This window comes from Bufo gargarizans, chromosome 6 (genome assembly GCF_014858855.1).
Source record: "Bufo gargarizans isolate SCDJY-AF-19 chromosome 6, ASM1485885v1, whole genome shotgun sequence".
In the NCBI taxonomy this organism is placed as follows: domain Eukaryota; kingdom Metazoa; phylum Chordata; class Amphibia; order Anura; family Bufonidae; genus Bufo; species Bufo gargarizans.
In genome coordinates this window covers 343405884-343432583 of record NC_058085.1, presented here as the reverse complement: position 1 = coordinate 343432583, position 26700 = coordinate 343405884, and the positions used below count along the sequence as shown (strand labels likewise).

General features: G+C 45.0%; 1 protein-coding gene across 1 annotated transcript in view; it reads right to left on the bottom strand.

Annotated features, from left to right (window-relative positions):
* ADAM12 (ADAM metallopeptidase domain 12) overlaps positions 1-26700 on the bottom strand; it is a 676627-nt gene that overhangs the window by 220445 nt on the left and 429482 nt on the right. The window contains exons 10-11 of the mRNA XM_044298620.1: positions 21031-21200; positions 12379-12463 (exon numbers count right to left, since the gene is read on the bottom strand). Of these exons, the coding sequence (XP_044154555.1) occupies positions 12379-12463; positions 21031-21200 (255 nt within the window). The remainder of the gene's footprint in view (positions 1-12378; positions 12464-21030; positions 21201-26700) is intronic.

The window sequence follows — 26700 nt, the reverse complement described above, 5'->3', positions numbered from 1 at the left end:
TGAGGCCTAGTATTTAGGCGCTGGGTGACCGGTATGGATTTAGTGACAGAATTAGACTTGGAAATGCACAGAAGCGTGTGTGTGAAGTTATTCTGAATGACCCTATGTGCACCTTCAATATTATATACCCTTTTAGGGATAGATTTCAAATAGCTCTGATATAGCAGAAACCACTAAATTATGAAATTGCTAAATTGGGAATTGTACTTCAACCCAGAACAAAAAATGTGCTTTGACGGACACTAAATATCTTGCCCAGCAACAACAGTACAGCGGTGGGTAACGAGAGATTTAGAGGGATTTAAATTTGAGGCCTAGTATTTAGGCGCTGGGTCACCGGTATGGATTTAGTGACAGAATTAGACTTGGAAATGCACAGAAGCGTGTGTGTGAAGTTATTCTGAATGACCCTATGTGCACCTTCAATATTATATACCCTTTTAGGGATAGATTTCAAATAGCTCTGATATAGCAGAAACCACTAAATTATGAAATTGCTAAATTGGGAATTGTACTTCAACCCAGAACAAAAAATGTGCTTTGACGGACACTAAATATCTTGCCCAGCAACAACAGTACAGTGGTGGGTAACGAGAGATTTAGAGGGATTTAAATTTGAGGCCTAGTATTTAGGCGCTGGGTCACCGGTATGGATTTAGTGACAGAATTAGACTTGGAAATGCACAGAAGCGTGTGTGTGAAGTTATTCTGAATGACCCTATGTGCACCTTCAATATTATATACCCTTTTAGGGATAGATTTCAAATAGCTCTGATATAGCAGAAACCACTAAATTATGAAATTGCTAAATTGGGAATTGTACTTCAACCCAGAACAAAAAATGTGCTTTGACGGACACTAAATATCTTGCCCAGCAACAACAGTACAGCGGTGGGTAACGAGAGATTTAGAGGGAATTAAATTTGAGGCCTAGTATTTAGGCGCTGGGTCACCGGTATGGATTTAGTGACAGAATTAGACTTGGAAATGCACAGAAGCGTGTGTGTGAAGTTATTCTGAATGACCCTATGTGCACCTTCAATATTATATACCCTTTTAGGGATAGATTTCAAATAGCTCTGATATAGCAGAAACCACTAAATTATGAAATTGCTAAATTGGGAATTGTACTTCAACCCAGAACAAAAAATGTGCTTTGACGGACACTAAATATCTTGCCCAGCAACAACAGTACAGCGGTGGGTAACGAGAGATTTAGAGGGATTTAAATTTGAGGCCTAGTATTTAGGCGCTGGGTCACCGGTATGGATTTAGTGACAGAATTAGACTTGGAAATGCACAGAAGCGTGTGTGTGAAGTTATTCTGAATGACCCTATGTGCACCTTCAATATTATATACCCTTTTAGGGATAGATTTCAAATAGCTCTGATATAGCAGAAACCACTAAATTATGAAATTGCTAAATTGGGAATTGTACTTCAACCCAGAACAAAAAATGTGCTTTGACGGACACTAAATATCTTGCCCAGCAACAACAGTACAGCGGTGGGTAACGAGAGATTTAGAGGGATTTAAATTTGAGGCCTAGTATTTAGGCGCTGGGTGACAGGTATGGGTTTAGTGACAGAATTAGACTTGAAAATACACAGTAGCGGGTGTGTGTGAAGTTATTCTGAATGACCCAATGTGCACCTTCAATATTATATACCCTTTTTGGGATAGATTTCAAATAGCTCTGATATAGCAGGAACCACTAAATTATGAAATTGCTAAATTGGGAATTGTACTTCAACCCAGAACAAAAAATGTGCTTTGACGGACACTAAATATCTTGCCCAGCAACAACAGTACAGCGGTGGGTAACGAGAGATTTAGAGGGATTTAAATTTGAGGCCTAGTATTTAGGCGCTGGGTCACCGGTATGGATTTAGTGACAGAATTAGACTTGGAAATGCACAGAAGCGTGTGTGTGAAGTTATTCTGAATGACCCTATGTGCACCTTCAATATTATATACCCTTTTAGGGATAGATTTCAAATAGCTCTGATATAGCAGAAACCACTAAATTATGAAATTGCTAAATTGGGAATTGTACTTCAACCCAGAACAAAAAATGTGCTTTGACGGACACTAAATATCTTGCCCAGCAACAACAGTACAGCGGTGGGTAACGAGAGATTTAGAGGGATTTAAATTTGAGGCCTAGTATTTAGGCGCTGGGTCACCGGTATGGATTTAGTGACAGAATTAGACTTGGAAATGCACAGAAGCGTGTGTGTGAAGTTATTCTGAATGACCCTATGTGCACCTTCAATATTATATACCCTTTTAGGGATAGATTTCAAATAGCTCTGATATAGCAGAAACCACTAAATTATGAAATTGCTAAATTGGGAATTGTACTTCAACCCAGAACAAAAAATGTGCTTTGACGGACACTAAATATCTTGCCCAGCAACAACAGTACAGTGGTGGGTAACGAGAGATTTAGAGGGATTTAAATTTGAGGCCTAGTATTTAGGCGCTGGGTCACCGGTATGGATTTAGTGACAGAATTAGACTTGGAAATGCACAGAAGCGTGTGTGTGAAGTTATTCTGAATGACCCTATGTGCACCTTCAATATTATATACCCTTTTAGGGATAGATTTCAAATAGCTCTGATATAGCAGAAACCACTAAATTATGAAATTGCTAAATTGGGAATTGTACTTCAACCCAGAACAAAAAATGTGCTTTGACGGACACTAAATATCTTGCCCAGCAACAACAGTACAGCGGTGGGTAACGAGAGATTTAGAGGGAATTAAATTTGAGGCCTAGTATTTAGGCGCTGGGTCACCGGTATGGATTTAGTGACAGAATTAGACTTGGAAATGCACAGAAGCGTGTGTGTGAAGTTATTCTGAATGACCCTATGTGCACCTTCAATATTATATACCCTTTTAGGGATAGATTTCAAATAGCTCTGATATAGCAGAAACCACTAAATTATGAAATTGCTAAATTGGGAATTGTACTTCAACCCAGAACAAAAAATGTGCTTTGACGGACACTAAATATCTTGCCCAGCAACAACAGTACAGCGGTGGGTAACGAGAGATTTAGAGGGATTTAAATTTGAGGCCTAGTATTTAGGCGCTGGGTCACCGGTATGGATTTAGTGACAGAATTAGACTTGGAAATACACAGTAGCGGGTGTGTGTGAAGTTATTCTGAATGACCCTATGTGCACCTTCAATATTATATACCCTTTTAGGGATAGATTTCAAATAGCTCTGATATAGCAGAAACCACTAAATTATGAAATTGCTAAATTGGGAATTGTACTTCAACCCAGAACAAAAAATGTGCTTTGACGGACACTAAATATCTTGCCCAGCAACAACAGTACACCGGTGGGTAACGAGAGATTTAGAGGGAATTAAATTTGAGGCCTAGTATTTAGGCGCTGGGTCACCGGTATGGATTTAGTGACAGAATTAGACTTGGAAATACACAGTAGCGGGTGTGTGTGAAGTTATTCTGAATGACCCTATGTGCACCTTCAATATTATATACCCTTTTTGGGATAGATTTCAAATAGCTCTGATATAGCAGGAACCACTAAATTATGAAATTGCTAAATTGGGAATTGTACTTCAACCCAGAACAAAAAATGTGCTTTGACGGGCACTAAATAAGTTTCCCAGCTACAACAGGACAACGGTAACGAGAGATTTAGAGGGATTTAAATTTGAGGCCTAGTATTTAGGCGCTGGGTGACAGGTATGGGTTTAGTGACAGAATTAGACTTGGAAATACACAGTAGCGGGTGTGTGTGAAGTTATTCTGAATGACCCTATGTGCACCTTCAATATTATATACCCTTTTTGGGATAGATTTCAAATAGCTCTGATATAGCAGAAACCACTAAATTATGAAATTGCTAAATTGGGAATTGTACTTCAACCCAGAACAAAAAATGTGCTTTGACGGACACTAAATAACTTTCCCAGCTACAACAGGACAACGGTAACGAGAGATTTAGAGGGATTTAAATTTGAGGCCTAGTATTTAGGCGCTGGGTGACAGGTATGGGTTTAGTGACAGAATTAGACTTGGAAATACACAGTAGCGGGTGTGTGTGAAGTTATTCTGAATGACCCTATGTGCACCTTCAATATTATATACCCTTTTTGGGATAGATTTCAAATAGCTCTGATATAGCAGAAACCACTAAATTATGAAATTGCTAAATTGGGAATTGTACTTCAACCCAGAACAAAAAATGTGCTTTGACGGACACTAAATATCTTGCCCAGCAACAACAGTACAGCGGTGGGTAACGAGAGATTTAGAGGGAATTAAATTTGAGGCCTAGTATTTAGGCGCTGGGTCACCGGTATGGATTTAGTGACAGAATTAGACTTGGAAATACACAGTAGCGGGTGTGTGTGAAGTTACTCTGAATGACCCTATGTGCACCTTCAATATTATATACCCTTTTTGGGATAGATTTCAAAGAGCTCTGATATAGCAGGAACCACTAAATTATGAAATTGCTAAATTGAGAATTGTATTTCAACCCAGAACAAGAAATGTGCTTGAACGGACACTAAATAACTCGCCCAGCTACAGCACTAGGGACAGATTTAGCTGGATATAAATTTGAGGCCTAGTATTTAGGCGCTGGGTGACCGGTATGGATTTAGTGACAGAATTAGACTGGGATATGGCCAAAAAATGAACAGACTATTGCTGGTTAAATGCACTTGGTGTGACAGCTTCACCCTGATGTAGGCTTTAGCCAAAAAACAACCACACCATTGAGGGTTAAATGCACTTGGTGACAGGCGCAGCTTGCCCCTGATTTTGTATATGGCCAAAAAATGAACAGACTATTGCTGGTTAAATGCACTTGGTGTGACAGCTTCACCCTGATGTAGGCTTTAGCCAAAAAACAACCACACCATTGAGGGTTAAATGCACTTGGTGACAGGCGCAGCTTGCCCCTGATTTTGTATATGGCCAAAAAATGAACAGACTATTGCTGGTTAAATGCACTTGGTGTGACAGCTTCACCCTGATGTAGGCTTTAGCCAAAAAACAACCACACCATTGAGGGTTAAATGCACTTGGTCGCAGCTTGTGCTGGCGCACCACAAGACACAAAATGGCCGCCGATCACCCCAGAAAAATGAGACTGACAAACGGTCTGTGCAGCCTAAAAACAGTGAGCAATTGAGGATCAGCAGCTCAATGATCCACAGCTGCAGATCGATCAGTTAATCAAGTCCTTTGGAGGAGTTAATCTGCCTAATCTCGCCCTACTGTCGCAGCCGCAACCTCTCCCTACGCTAATCAGAGCAGAGTGACGGGCGGCGCTATGTGACTCCAGCTTAAATAGAGGCTGGGTCACATGGTGCTCTGGCCAATCACAGCCATGCCAATAGTAGGCATGGCTGTGATGGCCTCTTGGGGCAAGTAGTATGACGCTTGTTGATTGGCTGCTTTGCAGCCTTTCAAAAAGCGCCAAGAAAGCGTCACAAAAGCGCGAAGAAAGCGACGAACACCGAACCCGAACCCGGACTTTTACGAAAATGTCCGGGTTCGGGTCCGTGTCACGGACACCCCAAAATTCGGTACGAACCCGAACTATACAGTTCGAGTTCGCTCATCCCTACCCTCTAGTGTCCCTGTCAATATTCCTGCTAGCGATGCTGCCGACCCCAGGAACAGGCATTATAATGGTGGCTCTGCAGCTAATATGAGGATCTTGGATCCTAGATGCAGCCATCTCCCTTCCCAACATGCAGCACGGACCCCACTTCACACGTAAGACAATATCACCTGGCAAGGGGGCAGAGGTTATGTTTTACCTCTCTCTCCCATGTACAAGGGATGAAAATGATGGAGGAATCACTGCTTCGCATGAGGTGTAATGAAGAAAGAGCCAGCGCCAAAACTGCTGTCAATTGAACCCCTTTTTCTGATGACTGCCCCATACACATGTATGCTTGCCTCAGAAGAGTATGACAACTTCCATGGGAGGACAGGTCCACATACATGTTATATAGTTGGCCAGTCCCATCAGCTGCTTTGGCCCTCATTTACTAACTATGATGGCTATTGAAATAATACATTGTCCAGTAAGAAGAACCAGCTTTTATTTGGGGAATCTGCCATGTTAGAGGGGGTTCTTATAGGTACAGGTGTAACCTGAAGCTCCAGGGCCCTATTACAAAAAAAAGGAACTCCACCTACCATGCACCATTTATAATACTGGTGTCTTCATTTGTAACTAAGAAGCCTTTGGATCCTCTCTGGCATCAGGTCTGGGTTAAAATTGCTAATTCTGCACCCCTGTATCTAAGCCCTTGTCTCTAGGTGCATAAAACTTTAAGGGGTTGTGTCACTTCAGCAAGTGTCATTTATCATATAGAGAAAGTTAATACAAGGCAATTACTAATGTATTGTGATTGTCCATACTGCATCCTTTGCTGGATTACTTCATTTTCCATCACATTATACACTGCTCGTTTCCATGGTTACGACCACCCTGCTAACCATCAGAGGTGGTCATGCTTGCACACTATGGGAAAAAGTGCCGGCCTCTCTGGTGGCCGAGACAGTTAGAGCTCACATAGGCTGTTGCTTTTTTCTATAGCGTGTAAGCGTGAGGTTAAAAAAAAATCATTTTTTTTAATTGGTCTTTATTAAAAATTTTGAACCCCTTTCTCTGTACAGCCTTGAGATTCTCTAGCAACCTGCTGTTTTTTTTCACTCTGTTCCATCAGGAAGCTCAGCTGATGGCTCCTCATCTCTGCTCTCTGACCTTATAAACAGTCATTATAGCTCAATTCTTATTTTATTGATAATAATGTGGCTTAAATAAGTGTTTATCACCTCTTAGTAATTTAGAGATAAGGGTTATTAGATGATGGGCACAAAGTGAAAGTATGGTTCACACAGCTAGACAAACAATTACGCGTTTTTTTTTTAGCCCCAAATGAGTAAAATGCAATCATAAAAAATTGTCCCCAAAGGTGTACATAGCCTTTAACCTCTTGGGGACACAGGGCGTACAGGTACGCCCTGATGTCCAGGTACTTAAGGACACAGGGCGTACAGGTATGTCCTGTGTATTTCCGATCACCGCCGCACGGTGGGCGGTGATCGGAACAGAGTGCCTGCTGAAACTCTGTGACAATGCCGTATCGGTGATCGCTGCAAACCGCAGGTCAATTCAGACCAGCGGCTTGCAGTGCTTTTGGAAGTTTCTGATCCACGCGGTCCATGACAGGGATCAGAAACGTAAAAATGACACATCTTTGCAGCCCTCATTGTTATGTGCCGGCAGGCTGTGCGGGGGTGGGGAGGGGGGGGGCGGCAGGCGGGCGCGTGAGCATCCGCCTGCCCCCTCTCTCATTTTCAGGATGGGGCCGAGCGGTTAGCAGAGTATCATCGCTGACACTCTGCTTGAAATGGCTGACATCTGTGCTAGTGTCAGCCGTTTAACCCCTTCCATGCCGTGGTCCGTAGGGACCGTTGTATGGAAGGGGTTAACAGGGAGGGAGCTCCCTCCCTCTCCCATCGGGGGCTGCTGTGCCGTTTCAGCCCCCGATTCTTGATGGAATCACAGAAGGAGGGGGCCCCCTCCCTCCCCATCATCCGCTGCTCTGTTGTGGCAATGGGTGATGGTTACCATGGCAACCGGACGCCTTCACAGGCTTCCGGCTTGCCATGGTAAGGCTAAGTCTGATCAGACTTCTGCTAAAGGCAGAAGTCTGATCAGACTAAGAGTAAAGTGAAAATACAGTACAGTACACTATATAGTGTACTGTATTGTATTATACAGACATCAGACCCACTGGATCTTCAAGAACCAAGTGGGTCTGGGTCAAAATTTTTTTTAAAAAAAGTGAAAAAAGTTAAAATTAAAAAACACATTACCACTGATTAAAAATAAAAAAAATAAAATGCACTACACGTTTTATATCACCGCGTCCGTAATGACTTGATCTATGAAACAGTCATGTTACTTTCCCCGCACGGTGACTGCCATAAAAAATAAAAAATAAAAACTATGATGAAATTGAAATTTTGCCCACCTTACTTCCCAAAAAAGGTAATAAAAGTGATCAAAAAAGTCGGATGTACGCCAAAATGGTACCAATCAAATCGGCACCTCATCCCGCAAAAAATGAGCCCCTACATGAGACAATCGCCCAAAAAGTTAAAAACTATGGCTCTCAAACTATGGAGACACTAAAACATGAATTTTTTCCCCTAAAATGCTGTTAATGTGTTAAAATAAAATAAATAAAAAAAACTATACATATTAGGTATCGCCGCGCGGCATCCGTAAGAACCTGCTCTATAAAAATATCACATGACCTAACCCCTCAGGTAAATACCGTAAAAAATTGTTCATAAAAACAGTGTCAAAAAAGCCATTTTTGTCACCTCACATCACAAAAAGTGTAATAGCAAGCGATCAAAAAAAGTTATATGCCTCCCAAAATAGTACCAATCAAACCGACATCTGATCCCGCAAAAAATTAGCCCCTACATAGGACAATCGCCCCAAAAAATAAAAAATATGGCTCTCAGACTATGGAGACATTAAAACATTTTTTCTTTTTTAAAATATTATTGTGTAAAACTTAAATAAATAAAAAAAAGTATACATATTAGGTATCGCCGCATCCGTAAAAACCTTCTCTTTAAAAATAACACATGACCTAACCCCTCAGTTGAACACAGCAAAAAATATATATAAACACGGTGTCAAAAGCAATTTTTGTCACCTTACATCACAAAAAGTGTAATAGCAAGCGACCAAAATGTCAAATGCACCCCAAGATAGTGCCAATCAAACCGACATCTCATCCCGCAAAAAATGAGCCCCTACATAAGTTAGTCGCCCAAAACATTAAAAATGAAATATGGCTTTCAGAATGTGGAGACACTAAAAAATAATTAAAAAAAAAAATGCTTTATTATGTAAAACTGAAACAAACCCCCACAAAAAGATGTCATATTTGGTATTTTCACGTCCATAACAACCTGCTTTATAGAAATAGCACATGATTTAACCTGTCAGATCAACGATGTAAATAACAAAAAATAAAAATGGTCCCAAAACAGCTATATTTTTTTTGAAAATTTTCCATTTTAATCAATTTTTCCAGTAACAAAGCAAGGGTTAACAGCCAAACAAAACTCAATATTTATTTCCCTGACTCTGTAGTTTACAGAAACACCCCATATGTGGTCGTATAATGCTGTATGGCCAAACGACAGGGCGCAGAAGGAAGGGAACGCCATATGGTTTTGGAAGGCAGATTTTGCTGGACTGTTTTTTTTAGACCATGTCCCATTTGAATCCCCCCTGATGTACACCTAGAGTAGAAACTCCAAAAAAGTGACTCCATCTAAGAAACTACACCCCTCAAGGTATTCAAAACTGATTTTACAAACTTTGTTAACCCTTTAGGTGTTCCCCAAGAGTTATTGGCAAATGGAGATGACATTTCAGAATTTATTTTTTGTTACCTTACCTCAAAAAAAGCGTAATATAGAGCAACCAAAAATCATATTTACCCTAAAATAGTAGCAACAAAACTGCCACCTTATCTAGTAGTTTCCAAAATTGGGTCATTTTTCTGGAGTTTCTACTGTAGGGGTGCATCAGGGGAGCTTCAAATGGGACATGGTGTAAATAAACCAGTCCAGCAAAATCTGCCTTCCAAAAACCATATGGCGTTCCCTTCCTTCTGTGCCCTGCCGTGTGCCCGTACAGCAGTTTACGACCATATATGGGGTGTTTCTGAAAACGACAGAGTCAGGGCAATAAATATTCAGTTTTGTTTGGCCATTAACCCTTGCTTTGTTACTGGAAAAAAATATATTAAAATGGAAAATTTGGCAAAAAAATGGCAATTCTGAGATTTTAGCTCCATTTGCCATTAACTCTTGTGGAACACCTAAAGGGTTAACAAAGTTTCTATTTTTGGGTGGTTTCTATATTGTAAGCCCCACAAAGTGACTTCAGACCTGAACTGGTCCTTAAAAAGTGGGTTTTGGAAAATTTCAGAAAAATTTCAATATTTGCTTCTAAACTTCTAAGCCTTATAACGTCCCAAAAAAATAAAGTGGCTTTCCCAAAATGACCTAAACATGAAGTAGACATATGGGTAATGTAAATTAATAACTATTTTTGGAGGTATTACTATGTATTATAGAAGTAGAGAAATTGAAACTTGGAAATTTGCTAATTTTTCCAAATGAAGTACAATATGTGCCGAAAAAACTATCTCAAAATGGCGTGGATAAGTAAAAGCGTTTTAAAGTTATACACACATAAAGTGACACTGGCCAGATTTGCAAAAAATGGCCTGGTCCTTAAGGTGAAAATGAGCCCGGTCCTTAAGGGGTTAAAGAGGACCTTTCATGGGTCCGAACATTGTAAGATAACTATCTGGACAAGTAGAGCAGCGCCCAGGGATCTCACTGCACTTACTATTTCCCCTAGGCGCTGCTCCGTTCGCCCGTGGTGGACCGTTACCTTCTACCGTGCTGTATGGTAATTGCTAAATCGGTAAACCAGGGAGGAGTCTGCCCTGTTTCTCCCTGGGCGTTCCTTCTCCCTGGCTGTAGCGCTGTCCAAGCGCAGCGCAGAGCATCACAGCCTGGGAGTTTTTTTTATCCCTGGTAACGTGGCACTTGTGGTGTTGTTTGCCGGCTAGATTGACCGGCTGCAAGCGCGCGACCCGATCATGTGATCTGGATGCAAGCACATGACCCAGAGACTCCAGGGAGGAGCGTGGGAACTGTGGCTTCTGCGATTGCGCAAATAATGCAGCGGACGTCTGACAAGTCGGACCTGAAGGGAAACTGGAGAGTAAACATGTGATCGTAGCTGCGATCACATGATTAGATAGGGCGGAGATATGGCGGGACTCGTCATTTGTGAGATATGCGCATTGAGAAACCAGAGACGCCAAGCTGTGACCTGATGCATGAGGTGAGGTGTTCATTGGTGGATATTCTCATTGGCACGATTAAGCGCAGGTGCACAATTAGGATAATCACTAGTGGGTGTATTTCTATTGGTAGCCTTTTAAGTTAGGTGCATGTGAATAATAATCACCCATTGTAATTGGTTATGTGAATTGTGGGTGTCAACCTATGTCTTATAAATGTTTGGAGTAAGCACTGCATACTATGCTTGACAAAGACTACTGCGTAGTCGAAACGTTGCTGCTTTTATTGGCCTTTTTTGTACATTTGTCATGGCCTAACAATTATTAAAGAATTTATGGAGAAAGATGCTGCCGTCACCTACTATCTGAACATCTATCCTCAGGATAGGTTATCAATATCAGATTGACACCCGGCACCCCCGCCGATCAGCTGTTTAAGGAGACGGCGCGTGCAGTGCTGTCTCCTTTCTCTCTTCCTGTCTGCTGCTGTATGTTTAGGCTACATGCACACGTTCAGGATTCATGTGCGGAGAATCCACACTGAAATCCGCAGGTGTTCGCAGGCAAATCTGTGCGGTCAATGCGCATTAATTGGTGCGGATTTGCATGCGGATTTGCGTGCAGATTTGGTGCGGATTTTCCACATGCGGATTTCACTAAGTGAATGAAGAAAATCCGGTCAGGAAAAAAAATATTTATTGACATGTCGCGGATTTTAAAATCCGCGCCGCAGGTCAAAATCCGCGCGGAAAAAATCTGCATCGTGTGCATTGAGAATTTCAAATTCTCCTAGAATACAATGTACATGACCTACGGTGCGGCTTTTCCGCACGCAAATCCGCACGCAAAATCCGCACGCAATCCTGATCGTGTGCAGGGGGCCTTATGGGACAGCAGCGGGCAGGAAGACAGAAGGGAGATGGCACGTGTGCACTGTGCGCGCCGTATTCCTGTACAGCTGATCGGCAGGGGGGTGGCGGACCCTCACCGATCGGATATTGTTGACCTATCCTAACGATAGGTGATCAATATTAAAAAGCCTGGACTAAATCTTTAACAATCAGTCTGTTTGCAGACAGTCAGTTTCTGTTTTCTATGAATCCAGTCATCCAACTGCTCATGTGTAGCTCCTATCTCTGATCTCCTGGCATCATAAACACTCAATATAGCTCCATTTGATATAATGAGTGTTTATGAGGTCAGGAGATCGGAGGTAATAGATACACACAAGCCATCGGATGACAGGATTCAGAGACAACAGAAACCGAAAGTCTGCAAACAGACTGATTTTTAACCCTGTATCTCAGAAACAGCTGAATATTTTTATTGTTGAAAAACATATGTTTAGTCCAAAATAAGGAAAATGCAATCACAAAAATAAGCCCCCGAAGGTGTCCATATCCTTTAAATAAAAAATACGAGATGCAGCCAGACCCTTGATGCTTACCATAACTACTCCACCTGATTTGTCTGCTGTGCACATACTCATGATTGGTGCCATGCCAATGGTGGTACCCTGGAAATGCACCCCGCTGGAGAAGAAGAAGAAGAAAAAAAAAACAGAATTGAGATAAAGGGAGACGAGACTTTGTTCAATGTAGCTGTCATCACTCAGGTTTCCATTATCACATATGAAGCCTGCTATTTAGTTCTGCCGGTTATGCTGCAGAGAAAACGTTTCATTATTCACACTGAACCTCCTAAAATGGAAAGACATCTCATTTCTACAAACTCCCATTAGCATGGCGCTGTCACCGCATTCATTGAAATATTTGTCAGCGCCGTTATGAAGGCAGTGAAGCAGAGGCCTGGTCACAGCGCATCGCCGGGAGCTGTCACACAACCCTCCCATCTCAATGTTAACGGCTTCTTCCCGGACGTCTCACTGAGGAATGCTGCAGATAAATTAAGTTCCTTATCTGCTCAGGAGGCGGCTTGTAGTTCATGGAGGTGGCCGGTAGAGATGAGCGAATCAAAGCTGACGAAGTGGAATTCGTTTAGAATTTCAGGAAAAATTTGATCTGCAACGAATGCGAATTTTCTCGCGCTTCGTGGTAACGAATCGCAATTTTCCCAAAATGGCGGCTACACGTGTGAGGACTGAGGACATGGGGCAAGGAACTCTGAGAAGGCGGGATCACCCAGTCAGCAGCCAGCCAGCCCTGTGATGTCACAGCCCTATAAATACGGTAGCCATTTTAGATTCAGCCATTTTACAGCGTTCAGAGTGCAGGGACAGACCGGTGAAGGCGCTAGGGACAGCAAGTGGAAAAACGATTGTGGAAAAAAAAAAGACAGAAAAAAAGATTTATAAGTGCAGGGAAAGCATAGGGAGGAATCATTTCACAGCATCTTAGTGTAGGGAGAGACGTCAGAAGGCGCTAGGGAGATTGATAGGAAAATAATTTACAAGTGCAGGGAACGGTTATTTGGGGATCCAAATAGCCATTAGACAGCTCTGTCATTCCAGCTTTTTATTATTGCAAGTGTCATGTGGTGCACGGGTTCATGGAAGCAGCGGTGGTAGCAGTCAGCCAGTGAGTAGTGTTAGGGGGGAAATCAGGTACTCGGCGGTGTGGAAGTTTTTGTGAAGAAGCCACAGGAGGTCAACAAGGCCATATGTAGAATATGTGGGCAGAAGGTGAAGCATGGGCAGGGTGTCAATGTTGGCACCACGGCCCTGCGTCAACATATGCAGTGTCACCATAAAGTGGCCTGGGGGAACCGTGGCTCTGATGTGGTGGTCCAGCCTTCCGCAGCTACCGCTACATCACCCAGTGGCACGCACCCAGTTTTTATCCAGTCAAGGCTCCACCACCTCAGCTGAAGGAAACTGTCTGTCAATCTCATCTTCTGCTGGTCTTGATGCTCCTCCTCCTACTCCTCGTCAGTCATTCCGTCCGCAATCAATGACCGAAGCGATTGCCAAGAGACAGCAGTATACGTGCACGCATCCAACGGCGCAGAAGCTGAATGTGCTACTGTCCAAGTTGCTGGTGCTGCAGTCCCTCCCTTCCTAAATAGTGGACTCTGCACCTTTCAAGGAACTGATGGCTTGTGCCGAGCCAAAGTGGAGAGTCCCAAGACGTCATTTCTTTGCGAAAAAGGCAGTACAGCCCTGCACACATATGTAGAGCAGAAGGTGGGCCAGTCCTTGAGCCTGTTGGTGTCTGCCAAAGTGCACGGCAGCGCCGACGTGTGGAGCTGTAACTATGGTCAGGGACAGTACATGTCCTTTGTGGCCCACTGGGTGAATGTGGTTCCTGCACAGCCACACCAGCAACTTGGCCAGGTCACGCCGCTTCCGCCTCCACGTTGTCATGCCGTTGGTCCTGCGACAATGTCCACCTCTGGCTCCTCATCCTTCACCGTGTCCTCAGCCTCCACTGCGGGGGCAAGTCACAGTGCCCCTCCAGCATACCACATGTGCAGGGCTCGGCGTTGTCACGTTGTTCTGCACCTGGTTTGCCTTGGCAAACCGAGTCACACAGGGGAGAAACTGCTCTGTGTGATGCATCAAAAAATCAAATCCAGGCTTTCTCCGCGACAACTCAAAATCGGAACCATACTGACCGACTGCGTCAAGGAAGGCTGAGCCATGCGCCCTGCATGGCACACGTGTTCAATCTGGTTGTCAAGCGGTTCCTGAATTCTTCCACCCATCTGCAATACATCCTAAAATCCTAAAAATGGCATGCACTTCAGCCACTTGTACACCGCAAAACACAACCTCCTTGAGCTGCAGCGGCAGAACGACATCCCCTAACATACGCTGATATGCGACATTTCCACCCATTGGAATTCCACCCTCCATATGTTGGACAGATTATATGAATAGAGAAAGGCTATCAACGATTTCTTGATGATGCAGGCGGACAGGAGTACTCCCCTGTGTAACTTAGATGTCAGCCAGTGGCAGCTCATGCGTGACACCTGCCGTTTGCTCAGGCCCTTTGAGGAGGCCACGTTATTTGTCAGTCGCCAGGACTACGGGATGAAGGATGTCATTCCACTGCTTCATGTCCTGGAACAGATGCTGGTAAATTTGGCTGGTCAGGGGACTGGAGACGTGGTGCCTAGATCTCACGGCCACATAAGCCCTGTGGGGGCTGAACTGGAGAAGGAGGAGGAGGAGGACATTGGAGCACAAGCAATGTGTAGCCAAATAGGTGGTTTTTCTACTCAGCTGACAGAACAGGAGGAGCAGGAGCAGCCAGAGGAGCTACAGGGTGATGAGGAAGACGAGACAGAGGACCCGGACACACCGTGGCAGTATGCAGTGGAGATGGAGGCAGGGTGTCCCTCAAACTCACTTGCTTGCATAGTGACAACTGAATTGTTACCATTCGGCAGAGGGATGACTTCTGGCTCTACACCTTGTTGGACCCTCGCTACCGCACCAGAATGGGGGCCTTTTTTACACCCACCGAGAGGGAGGACAAACTAAGCTACTACAGAGACATCCTATGTAGTCAGTTGGCCGCTGCCTATCTGCACCATCGTCCATCCTCTCGCAGGTCTGACCGGGGGGGCCCTCTGTGCTCCCGTTCCACTGCCATGGCTGCTGGGGAGGGGTGAGGTGGCAGGAGCAGTACCAGCTCTATTAGCAGCAGCTAGACATAGAGCAGAACCTGAACCAGCGGGTGGTGGCATACTTGGACAGCACCCTGCCACCCCACAATGAAGATCCGCTGGACTGCTGGGTAGCCAAACTGGATTTGTGGCCGCAACTAGCAGAGTTTGCCCTGGAAAAGCTGTCCTGCCCGGTCAGTAATGTGGCATCAGAGCGGGTGTTTAGTGCGGCGGGGGCCATACTTACCCCAAGGAGAACTCGCCTGTCCACCCAAAATGTGGAGAGACTGACTTTTGTCAAGATGAATCAGGCGTGGATCAGCCAGGATTTCCAACCACCAATTCCTGATATATCAGACTAGATAATCTATGGTGCCACACCAACACTTTGATACAAGAGACCAGTTTCTTCTGACTACCTGCTTTAGGCGGGTTGATCCACACATCTGATGCCAAATACTCCTTATTTCACCCACCTTCGTTAGCGGGTACCGGTATTGCCACCACCCTACTCTGTTACCGGGTTACTTTATGGTCTCCTGATGCAGCTGCTGCTGCCATCTCCAAACTATGTCACCTTGCCACTCTGTGGTCTCCAGATGCTGCTGCCATTCCCACACTATGTCACTTTGCCACTCTGCGGCCTCCTGATGCTGCCGTCACCTCCAAACTATGTCACCTTGCCACTATGTGGTCTTCTCATGCTGCTGCCATCTCCACACTATGTCACCTTGCTACTCTGTGGTCTCTGGATTCTGCCGCCATATTCACACTATGTCACCTTGCCACCCTGTGGTCTCCGGATGCTGCTGCCATATCAACACTATGTCACTTTGCCACTCTGTGGCCTCCTGATGCTGCCGCCACCTCCAAACTATGTCACCTTGCCACTCTGTGGTCACCTCATGCTGCTGCCACCTCCACACTATGTCACCTTGCCACTCTGTGGTCTCCTCATGCTGCCATCTCCACATTATGTCACCTTGCCACTCTGTGGTCTTCTCATGCTTCTGCCATCTCCACACTATGTCACATTGCCACTCTGTGATCTCCTCATGCTTCTGCCATCTCCACACTATGTCACCTTGCCACTCTGTAGTCTCTGGATCCTGCCGCCATATCCACACTATGTCACCTTGCCACTCCGTGGTCTCCTCATGCTGCTGCCATCTCAACACTATGTCACCTAGCCACTTTGTGGCCTCCTCATACTGCTGCCAACTCCAGACTCTGTCATTGAGCCACTCGGTGGCCTCCTCATACTTCTGCCAACTCCAGACTCTGTCGTTGTGCCACTCTGTGGCCTACTCATGCTGCTGCCACCTCCAGACTCGGTCAATGTGCCACTCTGTGGCCTCCTCATACTGCTGCCAACTCAAGACTCTGTTATTGAGCCACTCGATGGCCTCCTCATTCTGCTGCCAACTCCAGACCCTGTCATTGGGCCATTCTGTGGTCTCTTCATGCTGCTTCCACCTCACCACTATGTCATAGGTCCACTCTGTGGAGTTCTCATGCTGTTCCCACCCTCCCCACTTCATGACTGGGCCACTAGTTTGCCTTTCGGCCTGGCTGACATGATTGACATGATTTATTTGACCTTTCTTTTGATCTGTCAGAAGGAAGGAAAAATGAGACGCACAATAAATCCTGTCTGTGTAGCAGCTGTAAGGCCTGTATGGTCCCATCAGAATTGGCTTATGATTTGGTAGCCAAAAGCAGGAGTGGGTAGAAAACACAGAAGACATGCAAATATTACCTTCACGTGTTATCTCTGTTTTACATCCACTCCTGTTTGTTTTTGGCATTAGTAATACTGATGGATTACTGACCAAATGCTGACCGAGTGAAGGTGGATGCTCCACAGACAGGATCCGTTTTCTGTGAGTTATTGTTCTGACGGATCAGAGGAAGGGCAAAATAATCAGTGACGTCAACACATACTTACTGCTGACACCCTCTCCGCTCTGTCGGGGGGGGGGGGGGGGGCTCTACTTGTATAAGCGTTTAATAGAACAGGTTCTGTAGACATCTATGTGGAATCAGCTGACGACAGTGTCAAAGGAGTGCGCTTCTTCTTGACGCTAACATCGACCTGTAAGGTTGAGTTCACATTTCAGTTATTTGGTCAGTTTTGGCCCTGTAACTGCCCAAATAAGTGAGTGTGCAGTGATTCTAAGAGCGACGCCTGTCATCTGCATGTCATACTGACTCACAGTATTATTTCACTACCACAGCAGACTCCCTATGCCTGTTACTACAAGGCACAGTGTTCTACACCCCTATAAAGGCTCTCAGTAGTCAGGAAACAGGAACTTATTTAACGTAATTCGCGCGCAAATATATTCGGATCAAACCAATTTTTTTCCGAAAAATTCGGCGAACCGGCGAATCGAATTTTTTAAAAATTCGCTCATCTCTAGTGGCCGGCCTCTTATTATCGCCCTGCCTTCAACCCTAATTATTAAGGGGATCACAGTGTTATGTCATTTGTATCTGCAGTTTTTGTAGCTTTATCTCTATTATATTGATTTGGGAGTTTATGTTTTGTCTCTGCCTTATTCAGTTGTCTTTTGTGTCTAGACCTGGATGCATCAGGTAAGGTGCTGCAGAATATATCCACCTCCTCCCTCACATCCTGTAAATTGTCTGCAATGCATATGGTAAGGTACTGAGTGTCCCCTTTCCTTTGTCTTTGCATGTGTACGTGCCGCTTTATATTTAGCTACCTGCCACCTCTTACTGGTGTCCTGTCTGTGCCACCTCTGCCTCCCCTGTCCTGTCTATACCCTACCTATCTCCTGTGCACTGTCTATGCCCCCTCTCCCTCCTGTGCACTGTCTATGTCCCCTCTCCTTCCTGTGTTTTGTCTATGCCCCTCTCCCTCCTGAGTCCTGTCTATGCCCCTCTCCCTCCTGTGTCCTGTCTATGCCCCTCTCCCTCCTGAGTCCTGTCTATGCCCCCTCTCCCTCCTCTGTCCTGTCTATGCCCCTCTCCCTCCTGAGTCCTGTCTATGCCCCCTCTCCCTCCTGGGTCTTGTCTATGCCCCCTCTCTCCTGTGTGCTGTCTATGCCCCCTCTCACTCCTGTGTCCTGTCTATGCCCCCTCTCCCTCCTGAGTCCTGTCTATGCCCCCTCTCCCTCCTGAGTCCTGTCTATGCCCCCTCTCCCTCCTGAGTCCTGTCTATGCCCCCTCTCCCTCCTGTGTCCTGTCTATGCCCCCTCTCCCTCCTGAGTCTTGTCTATGCCCCCTCTCCCTCCTGAGTCCTGTCTATGCCCCCTCTCCCTCCTGAGTCCTGTCTATGCCCCCTCTCCCTCCTGAGTCCTGTCTATGCCCCCTCTCCCTCCTGAGTCCTGTCTATGCCCCCTCTCTCTCCTGAGTCCTGTCTATGCCTCCTCTCCCTCCTGAGTCTTGTCTATGCCGCCTCGTTCTCTCCTGAGTCCTGTCTATGCCCCCTCTCCCTCCTGTGTGCTGTCTATGCCCCCTCTCCCTCCTGAGTCTTGTCTATGCCCCCTCTCCCTCCTGAGTCCTGTCTATGCCCCCTCTCCCTCCTGTGTGCTGTCTATGCCCCCTCTCCCTCCTGAGTCCTGTCTATGCCCCCTCTCCCTCCTGTGTGCTGTCTATGCCACCTCTCCCTCCTGAGTCCTGTCTATGCCCCCTCTCTCTCCTGTGTGCTGTCTATGCCTCCTCTCCCTCCTGAGTCCTGTCTATGCCCCCTCTCCCTCCTGTGTGCTGTCTATGCCTCCTCTCCCTCCTGAGTCCTGTCTATGCCCTCTCTCCCTCCTGAGTCCTGTCTATGCCTTCTCTCCCTCCTGTGTCCAGTGTATGTCCCCTCTCCCTCCTGTGTCCTATCCTTGTCTTTGCCCCACTTTCCCTCCTGTGTATTGTCTGTGTTCCTTCTCCCTTCTGTGTCTTGTTTACGCATCTCATTCCCTCCAAGGCCCGATCTATATCCTCACGTCCCCTCTCTTCATCTCTGCATCTTGATCCCCACCGGGTCCCAATCATGCCCCCCTCATTCCCGTGCCCTATCTGTGCCCTTCTCCATCCTGCTTTCTTTGTATGGCTCCCTTTACTTCCTAAATCCTTTCTATTCCCCTCTCTCCCTCCTACATCTTAAATATGGTTTCTTCTCCTTACCACTTTTTACCATTTGCTTGTCCTTCATTCTCCTCTTCCTTCTTGATCTATGAGCTTTACTTCCCCAATATACAATTTATATATAAGTCACATCCACTATATTTTAAATTTTTTTTTTTTTTAGCTCCTTGTGGATTTGAATTTCTAAAATGAACAATACATGTTTACCAGTCTCTGAAAGCAATTATAACAGATGGTGTTAAAGAAAAGTAACATTTTGTATCACTTTTTGTATTTTTGTAATGCTATTGTTATTTTGCTTTGTTGCAATTGATAATACGGCAACAATGTGTGTTAAATGCAATGCATTCTGTAGCTAAAGAGTCCACAGAGTTCTCCATTAGTGATAGGAGGGAGATCAGTAGACTTCTCTGATTGCAGGGCATTAATCATACAAATGAATATTATAACTACACAATCAATGCAAATTGAAAATAAGTAAAAACGCTGTTGTGACATCCGTAAATAGAAAGTATGGATTGCAGGAAAAGCATTGATCCGCTAATTCTGCTACTTTCTGATTGTGCAATGATTTGTATGGTTATTGGTGTCTGTACACACTGTATAATAGATTGTGTGCACAGACACCAATAACTGTACAAATCATACTGTCCACTAATTACATATAAGTGCCATTAGAATCCATCTGCAAACAGAACATTAGAGCCTTAATGAGGTGGCTTATCTCAGACATTAAAGGGGTATTCTCATCTCAGACATTGGGGGTATATTACTAGGATATGCTCCCAATGTCTGATAGGTTTGGGTCCCAGAGAACAGAGCCTGCAAAGGCTCCGTGCCCTATCTATGCCCCTCTTCCTCCTGTATACTGTCTATGCCCGCTCTCTCCTGCCAATGCCCCCTCTCCCTCCTCTGTTATGTCTATGCCCCCTCTCCATTCTGAGTCCTGTATATGCCTAGGGGTAGGTCCCAGAGGTGGGACCCGCACCTATCGGACATTGATGACATAACCTAGCAATATGCCATCAATGTCTGAGATGGGCCATACAAGCTTTCTTTTAAAAAAAATACTCCTATATTTCAATTTTATGCCACCAAATTCTGGTACCAAGGTGGTTGGTGGACATCACAGTCAATATCCCTGGGGGTCTAGAGTGGTTTATAGGTTACTACATTTTTATTCCTGGAAGTCTATGGGGGAATGATGGGGTTAATGGCAATACCCTTGGTGACCAAGGGGTCTCTGGTGGTCTAGTGCAGTCCAAGGGTATTAGATCAGTATTCCTGGTGGTCTAGAGAAGGGTTATATAGGAATGAATTCATATATGTTGGCCAGTTGGTTACACAACCCTCCAGGCTCAAGTATTTTGCCTGCTACTTTTTCCAAGCCCAGCAATAAGTCGGAGAAGTGAGAGGAGCAGCGGACCTTACTAGCTGTGCATTGTCATGGGGCTTCTGAGGTAGTAATGTCAGTTTTCTCCAGTCCAGGAACTCATGAAGGCTGGTAAAAGGATCTTGGGTTATGGCGCATTTATCTTCATCACTCCAGATTTCAACACCAACCAGAGCTACCCGGATATTTAGTTGCCTGAAAAACTATAGGATCAATAATAAAAAATATATCATTATTACACATCATTTAATAAAGGTTATAATAGAAGGTTCTTATTTCTAGTATTAGAGCCATGATACATGAATAATAATAATAATAATAATATAATAATACATTGTTTTACAAAAGTGGCAGGAACAGAGCGGCAGGGGAACGATCTACAAAGGAATGCGTATTCGTTGTGATACTGCAGCAAAGCTACGTATTTACACGTCAGCAGGAAAATCATTGGCTCTGTCTGACCCATTTCCGTCTGAGATCCATTTTTTAGACGGAAAAAAAAAATGCAGGACTTTTTTTCCCATTTAAAAAACTGATCTCAGACGAAAATGGCTCAAACGGATGCCAAATGTGCAACAGTATCCGAAATTTTTACGGGATCCAGTTTTTTTCCCCCTTGTTCTTCTGATGGATCAGAATACCGGAAAATTAAATGGAGATGTTAACCACTTCAGCCCCGCTAGCTGAAACCCCCTTCATGACCAGAGCACGTTTTACACTTCGGCACTACACTACTTTCACCGTTTATCGCTCGGTCATGCAACTTACCACCCAAATGAATTTTACCTCCTTTTCTTCTCACTAATAGAGCTTTCATTTGGTGGTATTTTATTGCTGCTGACATTTTTACTTTTATTGTTATTAATCAAAATGTAACGATTTTTTTGCAAAAAAATGACATTTTTCACTTTCAGCTGTAAAATTTTGCAAAAAAAAACGACATCCATATATAAATTTTTCACCAAATTTATTGTTCTACATGTCTTTGATAAAAAAAAAAATGTTTGGGCAAAAAAAAAAATGGTTTGGGTAAAAGTTATAGCGTTTACACACTATGGTACAAAAATGTGAATTTCCGCTTTTTGAAGCAGCTCTGACTTTCTGAGCACCTGTCATGATTCCTGAGGTTCTACAATGCCCAAACAGTAGAAAAACCCCACAAATGACCCCATTTCGGAAAGTAGACACCCTAAGGTATTCGCTAATGGGCATAGTGAGTTCATAGAACTTTTTATTTTTTGTCACAAGTTAGCGGAAAATGATGATGATTTTTTTTTTTTCTTTTTCTTACAAAGTCTCATATTCCACTAACTTGCGACAAAAAATAAAAAATTCTAGGAACTCACCATGCCCCTCACAGAATACCTTGGAGTGTCTTCTTTCCAAAATGGGGTCACTTGTGGCGTAGTTATACTGCCCTGGCAATTTAGGGGCCCAAATGTGTGAGAAGTACTTTGCAATCAAAATCTGTAAAAAATGACCGGTGAAATCCGAAAGGTGCACTTTGGAATATGTGCCCCTTTGCCCACCTTGGCAGCAAAAAAGTGTCACACATCTGGTATCGCCGTACTCAGGAGAAGTTGGGGAATGTGTTTTGGGGTGTCATTTTACATATAACCATGCTGGGTGAGAGAAATATCTTGGCAAAAGACAACTTTTCCCATTTTTTTATACAAAGTTGGCATTTGACCAAGATATTTTTCTCACCCAGCATGGGTATATGTAAAATGACACCCCAAAACACATTCCCCAACTTCTCCTGAGTACGGCGATACCAGATGTGTCACACTTTTATGCTGCCAAGGTGGGCAAAGGGGCACATATCCAAAGTGCACCTTTCGGATTTTGCAGGCCATTTTTTACACATTTTGATTGCAAAGTACTTCTCACACATTTGGGCCCCTAAATTGCCAGGGCAGTATAACTACGCCACAAGTGACCCCATTTTGGAAAGAAGACACCCCAAGGTATTCCGTGAGGGGCATGGCGAGTTCCTAGAATTTTTTATTTTTTGTCACAAGTTAGCGGAAAATGATGATTTTTTTTCTCTTTTTTCCTTACAAAGTCTCATATTCCACTAACTTGCGACAAAAAATAAAAAATTCTAGGAACTCGCCATGCCCCTCACGGAATACCTTGGGGTGTCTTCTTTCCAAAATGGGGTCACTTGTGGCGTAGTTATACTGCCCTGGCAATTTAGGGGCCCATATGTGTGAGAAGTACTTTGCAATCAAAATGTGTAAAAAATGACCGGTGAAATCCGAAAGGTGCACTTTGGAATATGTGCCCCTTTGCCCACCTTGGCATCAAAAAGGTGTCACACATCTGGTATCGCCGTACTCAGGAGAAGTTGGGGAATGTGTTTTGGGGTGTCATTTTACATATACCCATGCTGGGTGAGAGAAATATCTTGGCAAAAGACAACTTTTCCCATTTTTTTATACAAAGTTGGCATTTGACCAAGATATTTTTTTCACCCAGCATGGGTATATGTAAAATGACACCCCAAAACACATTCCCCAACTTCTCCTGAGTACGGCGATACCAAATGTGTCACACCTTTTTGCTGCCAAGGTGGGCAAAGGGGCACATATTCCAAAGTGCACCTTTCGGATTTTGCAGGCCATTTTTTACACATTTTGATTGCAAAGTTCTTCTCACACATTTGGGCCCCTAAATTGCCAGGGCAGTATAACTACGCCACAAGTGACCCCATTTTGGAAAGAAGACACCCCAAGGTATGTCGTAAGGGGCATGGTGAGTTCCTAGAATTTTTTTTTTTTGGTCACAAGTTAGCGGAAAATGATGATTTTTTTTTTTCTCTTTTTTCCTTACAAAGTCTCATATTCCACTGCGGGAAAACTAAATATGGTTCTGCGGGAAACTAAATACGGAGACAACATCTGGTCATTGAAGTCCACCCCTCCCATGTGGAGGTTATAGTCGTGGACTGAGAGGGGCTTTTCAATGACACGGGTTGCTCGCTCAATTTGTATTGTCGTGTCTGCGTGAATGGAGGAGAGCATGTAAACGTCACGCTTGTCTCTCCATTTCACCGAAAGCAGTTCTTCGTTACACAGTGCGGCCCTCTGCCCCCTTGCAAGACGGGTGGTAACGAGCCGTTGGGGGAAGCCGGTACCACAGGCGCCAATCCGTTCTAGAAACAAATGCCTAAAGAGGGCCACACTTGTGTAAAAATTGTCCACATAAAGATGGTACCCCTTGCCGAATAAGGGTGACACCAAGTCCCAAACTGTCTTCCCACTGCTCCCCAGGTAGTCAGGGCAACCGACCGGCTCCAGGGTCTGATCTTTTCCCTCATAGACACGAAATTTGTGGGTATAGCCTGTGGCCCTTTCACAGAGCTTATACAATTTGACCCCATACCGGGCGCGCTTGCTTGGGATGTATTGTTTGAAGCCAAGGCGCCCGGTAAAATGTATCAGGGACTCGTCTATGCAGATGTTTTGCTCTGGGGTATAAATATCTGCAAATTTCAGGTTGAAATGGTCTATGAGGGGCCGAATTTTGTGGAGCCGGTCAAAAGCAGGGTGGCCTCTGGGACGGGAGGTGCTGTTATCACTAAAGTGCAGGAAACGCAGGATGACCTCAAATCGTGTCCTGGACATAGCAGCAGAGAACATGGGCATGTGATGATTTGGGTTCGTGGACCAATATGACCGCAATTCATGCTTTTTTGTCAGGCCCATGTTGAGGAGGAGGCCCAGAAAAGTTTTAATTTCGGAAACTTGGACTGGTTTCCACCGGAAAGGCTGGGCATAATAGCTTCCCGGGTTAGCGGTTATAAATTGTGTGGCATACCGATTTGTTTCTGCCACAACTAAGTCTAAGAGCTCCGCAGTCAAGAACAGCTCAAAAAATCCCAGGGCCGAACCGATCTGAGCTGTCTCAACCCGAACTCCAGACTGGGCGGTGAAAGGGAAAACTACAGGTGCGGCTGAAGTTGGGGACTGCCAATCAGGGTTTGCCAGCACCTCTGGGATTCTAGGGGCTCTACGGGCACGTCTTTGCGGTGGCTGCGACGGGGTCACTACTGCACGTGCCACCGTACCAGCTTCAACTGCCCTTCTGGTGCTCGCTACTTCACCAGGTTGTACGGCAGTGCTGGTACTAGGTCCAGGAAGGGCTGGGCTGCTGGTGTATGCCTCACCACGTAATCCGACAGCACCAGCCCCACTCTGCTGCTCTTGAAGCGGATCCTGCGCAACCTGTGGTCTAGCGACACAGGGCCGGGTACGCCTGGTGCTATCAGGGACCTCAGCCTCCTCGTCCGAACTTTGGGTCAGAGAGCCACTGCTTTCTACAGGTTCGTATTCTGACCCGCTGGATTCATCAGATGAGGGTTCCCACTCCTCATCCGACTGGGTCAGAAGCCTGTAGGCCTCTTCAGAGGAATACCCCCTGTTAGACATGTGGGCAACTAAATTTAGGGGTATTCCCTGAGACTACCCAAGAAAAAAAAGCAAGCCTGTCTTACAAAGGGGAGGCTAGCGAAGTACCGGAGGCCGCTGCGGTTGATAAAAAATATCAAAACAGATTTTTTTATCGCCGCAGTGCGTGTAAAGTGAATGTGCAGCGATCAAAAAAAATATTTTTTTTTGTCACTGCGGTGGGGCGGGTGTGGGCGAACGCACGTGTGGGCGATCGGGCAAACACTGCGTTTTGGGTGGAGGGAGAACTAAAGTGACACTAATACAATTATAGATCTGACCGTGATCAGTTTTGATCACTTCCAGATACTATAAAAGTACAAATGCTGATTAGCGATACGCTAATCAGCGAATAACGGACTGCGGTGCGGTGGGCTGGGCGCTAACCGATCCCTAAACTACCTAACCAAGGGGCCTAAACTATACTGAAACCTAACGGTCAATACCAGTGAAAAAAAAAGTGACAGTTTGCACTGATCACTTTTTTCTTTTCACTTGTGATTGACAGGGGCGATCAAAGGGGTGATCAAAGGGTTAATTGGGGTTCAGGGGGGTGATCTGGGGCTAAGTGTAGTGTTTGGTGTACTCACTGTGAAGCCTGCTTCTCTGCTGGATCCAACCGACGAAAAGAACCAGCAGAGGAGCAGGCAGCCATATAACAGATCATATTTACAAATATGATCTGTTATCTGGCTTCTCATTGGATTTTTTAAAAATCAGCAACCTGCCAGCCAATGATCACGGCTGGCAGGTTGCTGACGAAATAGTCCTGAACGAAATGCCGGCGCGAACTGCGCATGCGCGGGCGCATATTCGCGTCATCTCGCGTCTCGCGAGATGACGCGTATATGCGTGACTCTGCGCAGCGCTGCCACCTCCAGACCGCACATCTGCGTTAGGCGGTCCGGAGGTGGTTAATTCTCCCTTAGGGCTCATGCACACGAGCGTGTGTGCACCGTGCCCGTGCTGTGGACCGCAAATTAGCTTAGTGAAGCAGGCACAGGCAGGAGCCACTCCGCTCAGCTAATCCTGACATAGTACATGGTTACAGAGTACCATGTGCTATGCCAGCATTTAGTAGACCTCAGGGGCACAGGCAGGAGAAGCAATGTGCGCTCCTGCCCGTACTCCCTGCTCTGCTGCCCCATTCATAAACTTCACAGTCCTTTCTCCGTACACTGCTGAGAAGTCAGAAGTGTACAGAAAAGTGAATTTAAATCACACAGGAAATCTGCGCTTTAGGGGGGGATAT